At 41.3% G+C, this 18,630-nt stretch overlaps 1 protein-coding gene across 1 annotated transcript in view; it reads right to left on the bottom strand.

Annotated features, from left to right (window-relative positions):
• The window catches only part of CLMP (CXADR like membrane protein), a 41,624-nt gene extending 29,245 nt beyond the window's left edge, over window positions 1–12,379 (bottom strand). The window contains exon 1 of the mRNA XM_052786465.1: window positions 11,974–12,379. Within this exon, the coding sequence (XP_052642425.1) occupies window positions 11,974–12,001 (28 nt within the window). The 5' untranslated portion in view covers window positions 12,002–12,379. The remainder of the gene's footprint in view (window positions 1–11,973) is intronic.
• Between the last annotated feature and the right edge of the window lie 6,251 nt (window positions 12,380–18,630).

The following is an 18,630-nucleotide window of genomic DNA, read 5'->3' as shown; positions in this document are numbered from 1 at the left end:
ATACCTGAAGAACAGTATTTATGACTTCCTAGACTTAAGTGTATCTTTATATGAGAGGACTGATTAAAGTAACTAAGAAGAAATTTTTGAAATGCCCAGGTACCATGCTTTCAGAAAGGCTTCTAAAGGATCTGTGTTCAAGACCTAACAGATAGACCCCTAAATTAGTCCCGAGCACTTGGCAGAAATGCATGGTGCACAGCACCCGAGGTGTGGCACAAGTCTACTCCATGCTACAGTAAATCTCTTTTTCTAGCCACGCCAGCATCAAATAAAGAGGAGAAGCACAAAGAGGTCAGGCAAAGGTAGAGAGGAGAGACATATAAGAACTGAAACCAGAAATATTCAAGTTATTCAGAAGATATATAATCTTGGTGACAAACTGATGGGAGACTTTTACTACCTGAGGCCTTCAAACCAAGCCTGGCTGTCTTTCTGGAAGAAAGATTTTACTGAAGTGATTAAAATGAGTGCAAGGATAACAACAATTAAATCCTCTCCCCTCCAATGTACTCTAGCAATCTTCAACACTGCCCTCAATTTCCTTCTAACTTTACTTTGAAGAGGGGCAGAGTTCTTTCTGCACGACTGCTTGAAAATCCCTGTTGCTGTGTGTATATCAGGATATCTCAAGGCTTTCTTACAGGCATATCTGAAATAGATTTCTGTTACATTTTCTTCTGTGGTTTTAATGTGCTGAAATCCAGAGATGCTGAGAAGTCCAATAATCCTAATTGCACACTACAGGGCTGCTCGGTAGTTAGGACCATTAGCAAAGTATAATAAACTTGCTAGCAGATACTGCTTTGTGATCTGGCTAGAACAAGCCCAATTTACATAAGCCCACAGTAAGGGAGCACCCTCAGCAACCCATCTGAATGGTTGTTCAGATGTCTGAATATCTTGGGATCCCAACTTTTCTGCCTTCTCACTGCATGAATTTATGCTCTAGAATTACACGAATAGATGCTAACCTATTGCCTGGCTTGTTTAGACAGCAAGAAGGAACAAAACTAGGTTTAAGACATTCTGGATTGCTATGCCAGCTTTCAAGTCTGCAGCATTGTAGGGAACAGTGCAAACAGGCAAAGAAACAGTCCTTGCCTCAGAGCACTTACAACCCAGAAAATATCATCCTAAATACTTCCATCTGGTACAATAAGGCTCAGTTTGTTCCATTCACATTCTGGTTTTGGCTTGCCTCCTCTCTTCTGGTGCTTTCACAGAAGAGGATATGGGGCAGGGGAAGATGCTTGCTGACAACCTGAAAAAAAAAAAAACCACTGCAGCCTCCACTGCATTCAATGCCTTTACTAACGGGTATGTATTCATTGCTATCCCACAATGGAAGCAACATGCCCAGGGCATTACTAAATAGGAAAAAGATACAAGCTCAAGTAATTAGAGGGAAAAGTATTGTGCAATGCAGGATCATTAGCTCCAGAGCAGAGAAGCTCAGAGTTTTGAACTTCTCTTGTACTAGGTCATATTAGGTCTGAATTAACTAACAGCTGCAGAATAGTCTCTTCTGTTTACTCCAGGGGTAGCCTTGGGGTAAATGGAAGGAGGTCCGACAAAGCCAGATAAGCTGGGATCCATTTGCCACACTGAGTGGCACTGATGGGAACTTCACCCATTAAACTAGTGCCTGACATGTCTTAACAGACTATCACTTTGGACTTTTGCAGCTCCATTTCTACACTGATTTCAAAGCACTTCACAGCTCAGGAGGGAAAGGTTGCTACATTTCTGAGTGCTCTTACACTTACTCTGCAGAACAGCAGCTGAGGCACAAAGCAGTTGAAACCAGCATTTTCAAATGCACCCCCAAAACTTTGAATGCTTAAGGGACACCTAACAGCAGCACATAGTTGGTGTGACCAAGTTCATGTGTCCCTAGACTTGCATCTTCAGAAGTACTGACCCTTTATAACACTTGAAATGGAGACACTCAAAACTAACAGATACTTAAAAATGGAGCCTGAATTACTAAATCACTGAGTCACCGGCCAAACCAAGAGTAGAATCTAGACATCCTGAATGCTGCTTTGACCGGAAAACACTCACAATTGCTTAAAATTCCCCTTTGGAAAAGAAATTAAAAATCACAGCATTTGTCAACACAAAAGCTATGCTTTGTCTGGTTAAAATTCCCCTTTGTCTCCAAGCAAGAGCTTGAAACAATGGAAATGAAGAGGGGTTTTGCACACAGCGCAGACCACATTAGAACAAGACAAAGCTGTACTGCGGAAACATCCATCCAGATTGGATGGATTGAGTAAAACAGTTCCTTATGTGAAATGCTGAGACTCCTAGGGGATTAGCATCAAGCTCTCTGCAAGTGCCACCTCAGTCACATTTTGTGATGGGTGCCTGTAATGGAATCGACCTACTCCAGGCAATTGAAAAAGAAAATGCCACAAAAACAGAACTGATGACCAGGAATACTTTGAAGGTCTCAGAACAAGCATAATACCAAACTGCTTATCTGGAATTGAGCTTCTGAGCTTTGCTGACAAAATGCATGTGGTCTGCTTTGTGCTCAAGTGGCAAATACCCAGTGTTTGTATGTTACAGCAGCATCAATTCTACAAAAAGGCACACTAGGTGTCTACAGGAAAACAGATGAAGCTGGCACAGGCAGCTCACCATGACATCCAACCCCAGGCAGACCAGAATAAACACACAACATGAGGAACACTACCACCACTTGAGGAACAATAGGTTATTTATGGCAGTAATAAGTAATCACCAGAACTTCATTCGGCTAGATCACTGATACATATCATTCCCACTTTAAAAAGTAGAGGGTCATGGATCCTCAGTCACCACATGAAACTACACATTCATTTGATGCTGCTTTCAAAATCTGCTGAGGTCCAGCATGCAACTCCCATTGTAAGTTGGCTCAGGTTCCTAAATATCTGGCTCCTAACATCAGACCAGGTCTGTTGCTTGTCATCTACATCAACGTAAAACAGTCTCCTCAGTGTTTGCAGAGCTCTGATCTTAGCTGGGGCCTTTAAGAACTACTATAAAGCAAAGAAAGCAAGCAGCTGCTAATAATAACCCCTACACTCAGCAGGCCCAACTTCAATCACAGCCTAGTGCAGTATGACTAAGGAAATGAAGGGCTTCACTAAGTGTGATTGAAAGCTGTGACACCATTTTAAGACTGTTTTTACACTTGAGCAGTTTGAAGTAATGCTACCAGAGACATCTGAAAATTAGGTAGTGCTCTGACTTCCATTGGCAATCATGTGTTGCTTCATTTTCTGAAGGACACAATAGCTCATAGGCTCACCACCAGGTAAAACACACTGCACCAAATTCTTCACTTCATGTACCTAAAGTCAGTCAAGTTCCCTCAGCAAACTCATTTCCCATTTTGAGCACACTAAGCTGCTTGCTTTCCATGAGCAGTACTTTCGCACGCTCACGTCTTACAACATCCGCAGAGCATTTAGCAGACATTCACTGAAGCTGCATGTTCCTGCACTGAAATGAGTCCTAGTGCCAGTTAATGCCTGGGGAAAATGAAGCAATTTCCTTAATATTGCTCAACAAGGCAGGATCTACAGCAGGATTCCCAGCACTCTGCCAGACATGGGCCTCAAATCTCACTTCAGCAGATTTGCTCTGGAATTACCCTACCACAGCAGAGTTCCAAATCTGGCTCTGCACCTTTTCCTGCAAAGGTTTGATAAATGGTCCTTTGTTCAGAAAAAAAAGCCCTGATGTTGGAGAACATGGCTCCTTTTTCCTCTTGTCCCTGGAATTGTGATTGGAAATAATTGGAAGTGTCACTGGAAGTAATCAGAAGTGACAGTCCCTGGGCTATAAGGCTTTTGCTTCAAGTCTAACGATCCCCCCGCAAAACAAAACCTAAATTTAAACAACGAAGTCATAAAGTGATTTGCCTTCAAGGTTGAAAACCCTGCAATTTTTTTTTTTTTTTTTAAACAAAAGAAGTGCCCGACTCTGTTTTAGTTCAATATTCAAGGCTTGCTGTGTTATATGAAAGACTTCCCCTGCACACACAAAACCACCCCACCATTTCCTGGCACTCTGCAGCCCTACCCTCCAGATAAAGGTTCATATCTATATTAAACATTTCTATGGCCTTTAAAATTTTATCAAGCCTTTAAGAAACAAAAAAATAGCTTAAGCAGTCCGAGCTATGAGATTCAGCCAGCATGCATCTCAAATATTCCAAATACTGGAAAACCACCTAGTCCTAGTATTTTTGCTGAGGCACAAAGAAGGGAAGGGAATGGAGTCACTCCTCTTTTTTTTTTTTTTTTTTTCTTTTTCCACACTCCAGTTCTGGAAAGGCCTCTTACCAGCCCAGTTTGCACTAAATGCCATCCAAGCACATAGGGAAAGACAGTCTCTGCTCAAAAGAACTTAAAGCCTAAATAGCCAAAGAGTAAAAGGCACAAGGCAGTGGAAAAAGAGCTACAGAGGGACCAACATAAACTTGCCAAGATCTAGAACAGAGCAGGGAACTGCATCCAGATTCCCAACCCATGCATTGACCACTCCCTAATGCTTTGCTGAGCTGTTGCTTTTTCTTTTACCTTCAGATACTCCAGCAAAGCATACCACTTCCCCCTACAAAGCAGCCTTTGAGAGGCATTTCCACTGACAGAGTACAATGTTGTTAGAGTTACTATGCCACTGCTGCCAGTTAAAAGATTATAAGGAGCAGTTCAATTTTTGAGTGAATGCTGGTGCTCATGCTTTCAGACAGACATAAAAATATTCCCCTTTGTCAAAAGCCACAGGGAAGGACAGGGGACTCCCACCCACCATTTAGTGTAGCTGGCTTCCAGGTTCTGCTCTGCCAAGCAGCTCAGCACAATGCACACCTTAACTACAAGTGATTACTCCATAGGTATATGCTAGCTAGGAAAAAAAATGGGTTTTCCTCTTTCACATGCAGAACAGAGTAATTCAGAGACTAAGCACACAGCCCAGAATTTCCTTTATACGAGGGCTCTTCTGGTAAACACAGCAGTCATTCACACCATAAGTGGAGTTTCTCAGCACATCGGTACTAAAAAGCCATTAATACTTTATCAAGTATCTTATTACAAAGTAAGGATAAGTCAAACCTTCCCATTGCTTAGAAGTCATCCCTCCAGCTGAAGGGCCTCGGGTCGATAAATTGTAGCTGATGGACTCAGCTATTTGTCAATGATCTGCCCATCACTACTACTACCCACATTTGAGGACATATTAAAAGGAAAACAGCTTTAAGTCAGAGCTGCATGGATTCTAGACATGTAACATAACCGCTACTTTACCTTTAGGCAGCGTGTGCCCACCCATGTCTTGGCTTCCTCCTCTGTTAGTTGGGCTTTATATAATTCTCTACCCATTATGGCCCTGCTGGACTGAGTTACCCAAAGCTTTATGTAGGTGTGACACATCACAAAGCATGCTACAAAAGTAGCAGCAGTGCAGTGTTATGGTAGACCAAATGCAGTCTAGTCATGGTCATCAGTTGCCTCTAACTGTGCACGCTCCATTTCAAAAGACTGTTTACAGGAGAGCAGCCTCTCTTCTGCCAGTGCATATTGTAAGCACAACAAAATTTTCACTGACCTTTTCCTACCAAAGGCAATTAAACTGCAGGCACTAAGCTGAACTTCAGCCTTTCTACCTAGTCAGTCAGGAACAAGTCACATACACTAAGGCTTCATACTCATTTTCCAGCCACAAAAATGGATGTCAGCTACACAGGAGAAGAGAGAGGCTGAAAATATACTGTAATGTATATTGATTCTTGTAGGACAGCAATTCTGACATCATGAATCTGGGTCTGGCCCATTAAGAGAAATGCTGAGTTACAACATTTGCCTTGTTAAACTGCCAAATGCTTTCCTAGAGAAGATGAAGGAGCAGATGAGGACAGGACTCTTTTCATGACCTTCTATCACATTCACCACCTTCAATGCATCTTACAATTGCTCAGTCCTCTTTGCAACAAAGAAAAGATAGAGCTACCTAATGAGTCGCATAAAGAAACCAAGGTACCAAAAAAGTGGCTTAAGAAAAGCCTAGCAGTGGTGCTTTGCTGAGGCAGGGCAGTACCCATCCTCCTCACATTGCCTAGTTGTTTTTTGTAGTACTTAGTGAGCTTCTGGGGAAAAAAGACTAGCTTTATTCTGGGTTGCTAACCCACTGCTAGAGCTCCCAGTCACTATTCCATACACCTTCTCTGTATTCTGCTCAGGGAAGAGCATGTTTTAGGCAAGGTTTGAACTCCTGGCTGGCAGAGGTGGGCTATTATTCCACTCAGCAATACTGAAGCAGCAGATTGAAGGGAGAAGAGAGTCTAAGAAATGAACAAGACAGAAATTCACCCTCCTCACTTCTGTTGACTTTCCATCACTTCACACATTTTCCATTGTTGTGCTTCCTGCACAGCCATTTCTGCATCCTCCACTATCCTGTCATTTGAGTATCTATTCACAGACCTCAGTGACCTGACTTCACCCTTGGCTTTTTGCTGGGCTGCTTCTGTAAACTAACCATTTCTAAAAACAGATGAACAGCTTTTGGGAAGAAAAAAAAAAAAAAAAGACCCATTCATCTTTTAGACAGGGCACTGCTAAGTTCCCACTGCACCCCAAGTAGCCTCTTTTGTAACACATTAGTGCATGCAAGATACACACAGTATTGCGCACACATGAGCCAAGCTTTCTCTGCAAGTGTATAAAATACGTTACAGATACACAAGCAATGACTACTGCCTTGGCTAACAGAGGGGACTGACCTAGCTAGAAATCCAAGGTATAGCTTGAATAAGGCCGCAGGGACTATTTCTGAGGAGAAAAGGCACAGAAAGCAGCTTGCAGCACCCCACCTCATTGGTACTAGACACACACTTGCCATCTTTTAGTATGGTGTAGGAAGCACACTTACACACAAAAGATTTTTCAAATACACACAAGGCTTTGTCAGAGTGACTGTTTACATTTCTTTTCAGGCAGCTCCTGAAAATTCAAACAAATCCCAGATTGCAAACCTGCTAAGTTCCCTATAAAGCCCTGTATTTGCCTTGAGGAAAACAGGGGCATTTGTTGTGATCCTGAGGATAAACACCAGGATATCTCCAAGCCAGTTGTGCAATGACACTTCTGGGAAGCTTGTGCTGCTCTTACACAAAATGTTCTTCTGAAGTAGGCCAGAGTACCACAGAGAAACAGACCACTGATTCTACATGGAGGAGACAAGGTCCAGGATGGGCACAAAGGCAAAACACCAGTTGCTTTCCATGGGAAATTCAGAAAAGTTGCCTCCCCCCTCAGCTCTATTTCCCATAAAATGAATTCATCTTCAGGATTTCAACTCAACTTTGGCATGCTGCTTTTCCTCACTCTGGAAGGTTACCTTTTCTTCTCCTTTTCTTCCTCATGGTAAAACAGAAAAACAAAATGGATAAAAATAACCCCCCAAATAAGCATTTTTTAAATTAGATGCTAAAAATCCAAACTATTCCATATAAAACAAAGCACTACAAAGTGTCTTGACAGAAAATATTTGATGCAAACCATCCCTGGCTTTAGAAGAATTTTAGTGTCTCACAAGGAGTGTTAACCCTGATATCCCGCCAGATAGCAACTCAATCAATTATGTCTAGCTCCTTTGAATTCCCCCTGGAGTGCCAAATGGAAACACTGCTTTTCTTTGCTACCTTTCCTTAGGTATTCCTAGGGTAGTGTTCTATTAAAGAGCTCTTTGCTCTGTCCTAGAACTAAATTCACACTACTGTAACAGGCTGAATCTTGCATACAGTTGATGTTTTGTTGACTACTTTTGGAGTTTTCATGACAGAAACATCGTCAATTATATGAAGCTGTCCTTGGGAAAATGGTCTCTTGAGCTAAATACACCAAGAAGTTACCTGCATTCCTCCAGAATCCAGTGACACAAAGAGAAAGTAAAATCCACAGATCAAAATCACATACAAAAACCCTTTTCGCAGCTACAGATTCTTCTTTTTGTGCTCCACTCCTGAGCCAAGGCTTTGTTTTTGTTAAGTGCTGTAAAAACACAGGGCAAAATCCTTGTCCCACCAAGCTTCTAAGTACATCATGAAGCAAACAGGCAAAAGCAAGAGAGAAGGAGCGACGAGAAAACTAGCAAATAGCAAGTATATTATATACTGTTAGTTATTGCTGAGAAATTCAGGAAATACCTGGAAAATCAGCAGAACTGTAAGATCCATCAGCTTAGTTTTCAGGCTGCTTAAAACAGTCTCCATTGCTTTTTACTAGTTCCAGGCAGAAGCATTCCATTAAAATGTAAAACTTCCCAGTAACCTCACTAGGAGCAGGAGTGCGTTTTTTTTAAAAAAACACTGCAGTGGTTCTTGGCTTCGCTGGAGTGTAGCATTGCAAGTGTTTAAGGAGAAGGAACTCAAGGAGATGCGATAGGGCACACTGCAGGTTGCCTGTGCTTTTAAAGCAGAAGAGAAGGCCAGAGTCAGCACACTAGAGCACAGCCTCAGGCTGACCTACCACTGCTGAATGCTGCAGAGCTGCTTCCATATCATCACAGATTTTCAAGCTAGAAGTCTGGTGAATACCTAGGCAAACGCATGCTGTCAGACCCAATTGCTCATGCCAACAGGCACTGGAAGGATCTGCGCCATAACCTTTTTCTCAGTGCAGTGAGACAATCAGAGTCTTGGTGTTCAGTGCAGCGACTGTATACCCCTGGGACAGTGCTGTAAGAGAGTCATTGACCTCAGAGCTTAGAGGGCAGAGCTCGGCAACATCAGTACAAAAGGTACTTTTACTATTACAGCTGCACCCACTCGAGCAACACCACCCCTGTATAACATACCAATTCTAACACACTGAACACATCTTTGTCAGACAATTGTTAAGTCAGACTCAATGTGCATTGCGGTGAGCAACCCCTAACACTAATGTAAAGGTTCACTGCCAACAGCAGGACACCAGAAAGCTGCATGACTGATTTGGCTTGGCACATCTACCACTTTGAATCTTGAACCCATTTGTGTCTGAAGGGCAGAGCACATACAGTAGCCAACAAGTGAAGAAAAAGCATGTAATAGCAGTGTCAAAACCAGGCATACAAGCATTACCCATGTGAACATATTTGATTACAAGAAAATTAGCTTTTTACTTTAATGGAAGGCTCATTAAAAATATTCAAAATTGACTTGGAGGGTGTGAAAGAAGGCAAAGGAGACTTCTAGCACCTGAAAATTTAAGCCAATTCAGTAAACCAATTAAAGCATTTGCTAGTTTTTTACTGGCTGAGGAATGCAACATTCTATTATGAAGTTTTTACACTCAGAAGAGAAGAATCACAGATATTTCCCTTGGAAATTTCCCTTTTGATTTTTGAGTGCAGCATGTTATACAAGGAGTCTGAAACAATTTTGACCAGCTGTAGACTGAGATGAGAATCAGGTGTCACACTTACATGTAGGCATACACATTAGCATGCATCACCTTCCACACCTCACTCCTTCCTGCTTCATTTACCTAGCTCTACTAGGGAAGTAAGCATGGTCATGCTCTTGCCCACACTTAGGAAAGTCTTTCATCTTGTCTTGTTTTAAAAGTCTCCTTAAAACTAATTGGCTCCTGTTTTCTGTCTCCTCACACAGCTGTTCACTTGTCCCAGAGAGGTACACAGAGTAAAAGACAAGGACTGTATATATTAGCCATGCTATTACTATGTTTAAGAATGAAAAGCCAAACCAGGCAACCTTCCTTTCAAGTTTGCTTGGCTTCTCTAACCCCCTTTTTCTACACTAGTCTCTCACTTTATCAGCAAGAAAAGCAAGCCATCATTGGCACTTCTATACCTTTTTACTGCAGAAAATCAATTATGCTTTCTCTAGCTAGCAAATGAGGCTCCCCAGCCTCCTTGTTTTCAGGATGATCTAGAAACAGGGAACCACAATATTTCCTTTTCCCTGGAACATGCTTCTAATATTGGTGAAGGAAGCTGGACACAGAGCAGGAAGACCAAGTTATCTGTTGACAAGACAGGTAAAGCATGGGCAAGAGAAACAGCAGTTCAATGACTAATTAGTACCAGGAAACAAAACAAGCCAGGTTTTGCTGTGAGCTTTGGGAAGCCACTTATCCTCTGCTCACCAGTGCTTGGACAACTCCCACAGAGAGGCTGAGAAACTCACCTCATGGGTGAGGGCATAAGCTGTTGATGGCAGGGACTGTCTTTCATTTTGTGTTTATGTGTTACTAGCATAGTGGAGATGCCTAGATGCCAAAGACATAAGAATAACAATGATAAAGCCCATTGTGTTTTATAGATAAAAGCAGCACTAGTTACACAAAGGTAAATTGTCATTACATTACAGCCAAAAGCACCTTTTCTGAAGCAACAGCTTATTCCTTTTGCTCCAAGCCTTCAACATGTGGGAATATTCAGCAGCTGAATAGGTTTGGTGGACCAAAGACTGCAGTTCCCATTTGTCTCCATCAGTGAGGTAAGCAACCTATCCTTCTGTCTCCTAATTTCCACAGAGCTGCTTTCCTGGCCATTTCTGCAGGACTGACCCAGCCCAGACACCTCTAGCAGAAGCCTAGCTGTTCTTCCTAACCTTGCTGTCACATCTCCTGAAGTCTTCTTTAAATGCTATCTCCACCATATTGAGACACAAATGGCCAAAGCAGATGTTCAGGGGGGACAAACTGCTGCCTGTACTCCCCTGCAGATTCCACAGCATGTCCAAGCCCACTACCACATTCCTACAGATAAAACCTTTGCTAACAGCAATCCCTAGAGCAAAAACCTCTTCTACAATTTATTCAGCAGTTCTACAAATGCTGCCTATCTTTCAGATATCTCAAAATCTGGCTAGTCCATGTTCCACACCTGTGACCCTTAAGGAACAGAGCTGTCCCTGCCACCTTTTTTATAGGTGTCCAAAACCTGTATTCTACCTGTGCCCAGCCACATCAGTCCACCACACTGTGGGGCTCAACTCTTCCTATGGAATTAAAGACCAATGCACTTTTTCACACCTGTACCCAGGTTCCTGGGGGACAGGAAGACCCAGGAATCACAGCCTTTGCCCAACCACAACAGATTTCAAGGCGGTCTGCCTGTCAGCAGGCAGAACTGGCAAGCAGAATGGAGACAGAAGCTCACTCATCACATTACAGTGCCTCTGGAGATGCAGAAACCCAGGCTGCTTCTGAGTCACTCTTGTAGGCAAGCTCCCTCGAAGACCTCAGGGCTGCAAACTCTTTTCTCCATAGTCTACGGCTTTAACAAACAGCTCTCTTCAGCCCTTCTGCCTTCACTCTCCTTTAATGTCTTTAACATCTCCTTTCCCATTCTCCGCTCCTCTCCTATTCAACAATGTCTACCTCTTTTCTTTCCCTTCTTTCAGCAGCCCTCTTCTCATTTCTTGCCTTCCCCCTTTATCTCCCTTCTCCCATCCTTTCCCCCCCAACTTCTCCCTCCTGCACTTCAACACATCTTCTTTCCAATCTTAGGCATCGATTGGAAACAATAACCCCTTTTTATTTTAAAATCTGAATGTTAAATGCCCAAGCAAATCAAAACAGAGTTAAACAAATTTGACACTATGCCCGAAACAAAGACATTTTGTTCACCTTGTTTTGCCAAAGAGGTTCAAGCCCCTTGCTAGTTCATTGCTTAAAAGCACTGCCCTCTTTAAACAAGAAACATACATTCCAAAAGGAGTCTGTCTAACCAGCACTTCTAAAAGATTAATCCAGATATTAAAAGATCTCTGGCTATCAACCTGCTAATAAAGCAAGAAGAAAAGCATCAGAACCCAAACGACACTGAAATTGGAGTTTTCCATAAAAGTTTTTTCTTTACAAATCCCTTTCTCTAGCTCATCAGAAATGAATTTCAGTCACGCAGAGAGGGCGCATGGAAGTTTGATTTAAAAACACTAACAAAACCAAAAAGCCAACCTACCTAAAAAGAGAATTGAAAGTGCAGACATTCCGTCTCCAAGCAAGAGGGACTTTTCCTCCCTTTTTCTTCCTTTCTCCCAGGAACAGCAGGCAGACCTGCACAGGATTCAAAGGAACGCCTCTGGAATGCACTGAGTGTAATTGCATCCATGTGCCAGAAAAATAACCAACTTCACTCTTTCTTCCCTTCTGCTATTCATCTCCTTGTCCATATTCCATCCAGATTCAGTGAGAGCTTTTAGACCTCTGCAGCTGGTAATTCAGGCCCTTGAGTTTCTGAAAAAGAAGAGACAGAGGCAATGCAGCAAGGAGTTCACATCTACGGCAGCATAGAACAATTTTGCTTGTCTGAAAAGGAGAGAAGCAGGGGAAAACACTGTGCTCAATGTTCACCACATGGCTGCCTCCCAGAAGAGCCCCTCCCTACCATCAGCTGGGATTAATAGTGAAGACCAGTCATGTGGGTGTGGTACAGTTAATTTCTAGCAATAATATATATACACTTACCTTTGAAGGAGAAACAAGAGGATTTCTCTAGTGTCAAAACAGTTAAGTTTGTAGGCAGTAAAAATCCAGCACGGAAAAAAATCAGATTCGTCACTCAAGGGCTAGAGAGACTCTTAGAAAAAAAGCACACATGCTCTTCAGAATCATAAACACACTCACATGTATACATTATCTTTATTCTCTTTTGTAGCTAGTAAATTACAGAATTACAGCTTTTAGTCTTACTGGAATACTTTCTTCATTTGCTTAATGGTTTTCTTTTTTAATTTCTAGGAGAGAAAAGATTCCTAAAAATTGATTGAATTTTGCATTTATCTGTGCTTCAGTGATGAGAGAAAAAGCCAAATCAAGCAGAAATCGGTTGTCTACGTTTAGTGACTGCTATGGGATGCAACTTATAACTCATTCCCAAAGGCCATTTTAAGGCAGCCCGAGAGACATTTACAGCCCATCTTCAGCTTTACCCTAGTGCAGTTAGCAAGTGAGCAAGTTTTTAAAACTAGCTTAGTTACTCTATTCCATTTCTGTCATCACAGCAGTGAAGACAAACCTCTCAGTATCTGTAAGAAGGATCAAATGTGGTAGAGAGTAGAGTTCACAGAAGATGACTTTGACCATCTACTGAGCTGAACCAGCCAGAACAGAACTTTTTTATTTTTTAGTAAAACACATCTAAATCTCACTGCTCACAGCAAGGCTGTGCAAACAGTGATGTTATACATGTGAGCATATACACAACTGTTCTGATCTATTGCACTTTACACATATACAGGTCATGCTTACACCTTTATATCCATACGCCCTAAATACACCTGCTTTCCAGAAAAGCAAAGCACTGCCAGCTAGCCTATTTAGATATTAACAGTAGAGTAACACTGGCTACCTGAAACCCTACAGCAGCTATAAAACCATTCAAGAAGCTGAGTAAGCATTTGGGTGGCTATCCTGTTCTGATCTAGGTATTGCCACAGCTATGCAGATATCAGAACCCCAGCTAGTTAGTTAGTTAAAGTCTGCTAAGGTGCATCTACATAAGCAGTAACTGCATATTTTTCTAAAAAATAGGCATACTCACAAAGAAATGTCCATCATAAACAGCTGAGTGCAAATCAAACAAATTTACCCATCTTGTGCAACTTGGGGACAAAGAAAAGCTTTGGAAGACAGAACAAAAATCCTTTCCTTTAGGAATACTTATGCAAGTATTTCTAAGACCTAAGAGAAAGAGCAGGCCATATGCAAAGCTGCCAGCCTGCAGTTTGAGACATCAGACTTCAGTTTCAAGCTCTCTCATTAGCTCCCTGGGTAACCCCACCTACACATAGTTTCTATATACCTCCACTGTAAAACCAGGGATAGTATGCTGCTCTCCCTCTTGAGGGATGAATACAGCAATCAATCTTCATGAAGTCCACAATGAGAGGCACTATGCTTAGAAGCTCTCTAGGAATTCAGTACCTTAGCTCCTCATTAGAGTATAAGCTTTTCAAGCATTTACTGAAGACAAGAAACACTGCTACCCCGGGCAAACCTGGACCCTAGATTCAGGCAGATCCCATCAGAGAGAAATAACATGGATGAAAATTATCCTTCTGCATTCTGTTTCATTAAAGTTTCATTTGCCCCTCCAAGCCTTAGATAGAAGCAAAAACAGCATTTGGGTCCTCCTCTCCAAAACAGCTGTTCTCTCTGTAGCAGTGAGAAAGTGTTTTAAACAGCATATTCAACTAATACAGACTGATGATACAAAAGCAATCATTATCAGGTGAATATAACAGTTCCTACAGAGCAGCCGTATCTATCCCATCCACCCATATTGTAAGAGCCAATTCCTTCAGAACTTTTCCCCACACACTTGACCAAACAGGATGCTAGTTTTCAAACAGTTGAGTGGATCTGAGAGAACATAATTGATTTTCAGTGCAGGACATAAATCAATGGAGAAAAGTGCATTTAATCCCTTCCCCCACCCTCCAGAAGCCAAGCAGCACTGAGCTTGTCTCTCTGCATTACAAGTCTGACAGAAGACAACCCAAGCTATGCTGTAAATATCCAGCATACTGCTCTGCTTTAATAGAATCAATGCATCAGAAACCAAGACAGAGAGAAGTGTTGTCACCCTGCACTCACTGCCCAGCCTCCACTGAAATCCACAGAGCAGGGATGTTTGAGGGATGTACGCAGAGGAGGAGGGGGATGTGGAAAATGAGAGGAGGCCATGCATGCAAAATCTCCTCTTCATCTTGGACAAGCCATTCCACAGCCTGTTCTCATATTACATTCAGCCCCTTCAGGAAGCTCCTCAAGAGCAAGTAATGCTTTGGGGTTCAGTGGGGATTCTCCCTCTGGTGTTCATGCCTATTATGGCAAGGGCATCTCACTTGTTTGCATAACAGTTCCAGCAAGAGGCTAGTAAGGGCTGGTGTAAGTACATATAAGGACACCCATGCCACTCGCACCAGCACATCCTCTTAAAGCCTTTGCTGATTGTGTTTAGGGGAAATAGATCATATCTACAGAACATTATTTTTCCAGAAAGGGCAAATGCTTCTAGTAGGCTTGTGAATGCTTTCACCTGGTACTATACAATGCTAGCACAGCATGGGAGATACACATCATGCACTTCTCAGCAGGGAGAATAGCAAAAGAGAGAAACTGATGTTTGATATCATAAACATTAAGCAAAAAGGCTTCAAACAACCTTTATAAGCCAAGTTGGTTTTCAAGGTTCCTGTACTGCTGTTGACAGGCCCCACTTTTAAGTCTGGGGTAGGTTCAGGTTAAAATACTTGTATACAAAAAGCTGTAGAAATCCTCACAGGCCACAGACCAGCTTTTTTGTGGCCTTCCCTGCTGCTGTCGCAGTTTCAGCCCCTTTCACATTTGCACGAGTAACCCCTTTCAGGAAAACATGCTGTCTTAAACCTGCATGTCCCAGGAGCCTGCCCCGCACTTGTTAGCTTGTCTTGCACCTCAACTAGTAAAAGCACATGGGGGGATCCTTTCTTAGAGCCCTGTTTTTCTGTATCAGGTTATTCCTTTCCCCTTGCTGCTCTTACTCCTCCAGGGAAACAGCTCCTCAAGATGTAGCTGCCCACCATTGCTGCAGAGATGCACGATATTTTCTCAACTCTAAATGTGCTGCATAAGCCCAGCAACAGCAGCTCTAACACACCCAACCCCCAAAACATATCCAGCAGCTGTATGTTCTTCCAGAACTGTTATTACATAGCAGTAACACAAACTATTGCTACACAGCTACCCTCTTGCATTGTAAGTCTGTTCTCCAAGACTCCCAATACAAATTTATCTCACACAGTTTAAATTATTTCAGGAGCTTATTGATACAGCCAGTAGAACAGGGTTCATCCACCAGGAGAGCTAGATGAGCACATTGAATCTCTCAAGCAAAACCATGTTCTGTTCCACTTTTGTCTTTGCAACTGAAAAAAAGCACAAAAAAATACTCTGACAAAGGAAAGACAAACCACACAAAGAATCCAGTCTCTGAACGAGAAAACCCAAAACAAACAACAAGGAGTATTAGGGTAAAAAATAAAACCCTTCACACAGATTTCTTTCCACAATAAGCCACTGGTGGAAAGGTTACTTTATACATCAGGACTTGGATATTAACTTATAAATCAGTTGTTCTTTAAGAAGCTCTCATCTCTCAAGTAGGCTTCAATAATTGATCATAAAAGCACTATTAGTCATTTAATATTAGTTAAAAGTCTCACTTCAACAACCCTTAGCACTCACACTGTCAGTAACTATATCTCTGAGAAAAACAAACAAAAAGCTCCTTAAAGCTCTAGCTAATTTGAAGTGCCTCAGTCCACACAGCTTGTTACTCCAATATTTATTTTTGTTTGTTTTACAAGAACATATACTTACTACTTTTTTGGATGATCTTATTTTCTATGTAAGCACATAACTTAGTTTGCATTTATACTTTGAGGAACAAAAAGTAAGGAGTTCCTCATACGCAGAAACATTTTAAATCTTTATTGACTAGAAACTATTGTTACAATAGCTAGGAACTGAGCACAACATAAGCTACTTACATCATACTATTGATTCTACAGTAGAAGCCAAACCAGGTCAGAAGCTACAAGCTTTCATTTTCATTACACCAAAAGCTTTAAATACTTTCACAATAAAAGGCTTTTCGTATCAAGTAAAGCCCTTATAGAGCTTTCCTGAAAAAGAAAGCATTCCCTCAACTAAAACATTACCAACTAGTCCAATAAAACACAGCAGCACTGTAAGCAAACAATAACTTCTCCTCACCTCCAGAGCTCAGACCCCCCTCTAACAGAATGCTGGGCCTTATTCTATTTCCTCTGAAAAACCTGCCAATGAAACACCATGCTTTAATTTCCCAGCTGTGAGATTGGAAAATTGGCAAGTAAAGCTTACCTATGAATCACAGGTGTGAAGCATATGAGATTACACAGGGAGGGTCTGAACACAGGTGTGTAGTGTATGAGATTAAACAGGGAGGGTCCAAACACAAGTCGAAAAGCAGGAGGGAAGGATGGTTGATTTTTTAGGTAGAGGAGATATGGTAGAAAAAAAGTCAATGGTTTATGAGTTTGAAGGTTTTTATATTTTTTTAATTTTATCTTTTAATGTATATGTAATAGATGGTGATAGAAAATGTTGGAGGAAAAGCTGAGTAATCAAGCTAGGAAGAAATATGTATGTGAAAGTAATGGCTAAGAAAAGAAGAAAAGTTGTTTGCTGCTTTTACTGTAAGGTAACTAAACCCCACTTTTTTTTAATACTTTAGTATAAATTTATTTTAAAGTAAGTATAATTTTTATGTGTTGGGGAATGGTTTGAGCATGTGGACTTAATTTTATTGTAAGTAAAACATAAGAAAACATAGAAAGAGAGATGCTGGAAAAAGATTGAGTGAGATCGTTGAGGTGTTGCTCTGCCTGAACCTTAGCTTAGGGAGGCTTGGGTAACTGGTGTTTTTCTTGTAAGTGCTTGTGACTTCAGAGCATTAATAGTTTAGTTCTGATAGTGCTTTTTGCGTTGGTGTAGCTTTCTCTTGGAGAAGCTTTTGCGCTGTTGAAGCTCTTAATGAGGGAAGACATGTATACAATTCTTACCAGTTTCAACTCTTAAAGTTACTTTTCCCACAATGTAGGTGTTTCTTTGAAATAAGAAGTTTAGTAACCTGGCACATTTGAATTGACCCCTGTTGATTCAGCCCTGTCACTGACCTATTATGTGATATTCAGCACACTACCCCTTTGCATTTTTTCTTTTCCCTTTTTTTTCTGTACTCCTTTCATATAGCATAGTAGTTGCTAGTATAGTCACTAGCAATATCAAATCTATGTCTTAGCTGGAGCCTTCAAACATCATTGTGAAACAAAAACTAGGAGGTCTGTTTGCCAAGTGTTTTCACAGTACAGAACACTTAATTCTGGGTTCTTTCCGGAATAGATGAAACTGAACATAAAGCAGAAATTTGTTCAGATGCTTAGAAGCAAAAGAAAGCAATAATGTTGCTTACTATAATTGAACAGACAAAATATCAATACTGGAGGACAGAATTTTTAAATTAACTTTAATATATAGTCCTATAGTACTGATTAATAGACTTCCAATACTCCTTGCAGCTGTTTTTTGTACTGGAGTGTCTGTCTGTCTTCAAGTGTAATGGAGGTGAGAAGGCTCATCATGAGCACTGTCTGTAGAAACTTCCTCCTTCAAAGGACTCAATAAAGGTTGGTAGAGATGAAGTCTGACCCGCAGAATAATTAAGGAGAATTTTTTATACCCCAAGAACAAACATTTAAGCCTTTTTAAACAAAACTGTTGAAGGGAAAAGGTGAACTTCACATTAGAGTTTTCTGTTTTTCTCAGCTTTAAGCAAATATTTCGATACTTTCAGTATAACTATCAGTGCTGCTTTTGAACAAAATTATAATATGCTCCAGAATAGCAAGCCATAATGTGCTTCTGAATTGCTTTCAGGTAACTTCTGTCCAAGTACTTCTGCTGTTTAAAATCTCTTCTACTAATAACTAAACTGAAGCTTACATTCTTGACTGCTTCCATCATAGGATGCAGTTTGTATGATGTGGTATTGCCAGCTGCCTGTAGAAAAGTAAGTCCTTTGGCTTGGTTA

The sequence above is a fragment of the Harpia harpyja genome, chromosome 4 (genome assembly GCF_026419915.1).
Source record: "Harpia harpyja isolate bHarHar1 chromosome 4, bHarHar1 primary haplotype, whole genome shotgun sequence".
In the NCBI taxonomy this organism is placed as follows: Eukaryota; Metazoa; Chordata; class Aves; order Accipitriformes; family Accipitridae; genus Harpia; species Harpia harpyja.
Note: the sequence above shows the minus strand (reverse complement) of the source record. Positions and strands in the feature narration are given on the sequence as shown.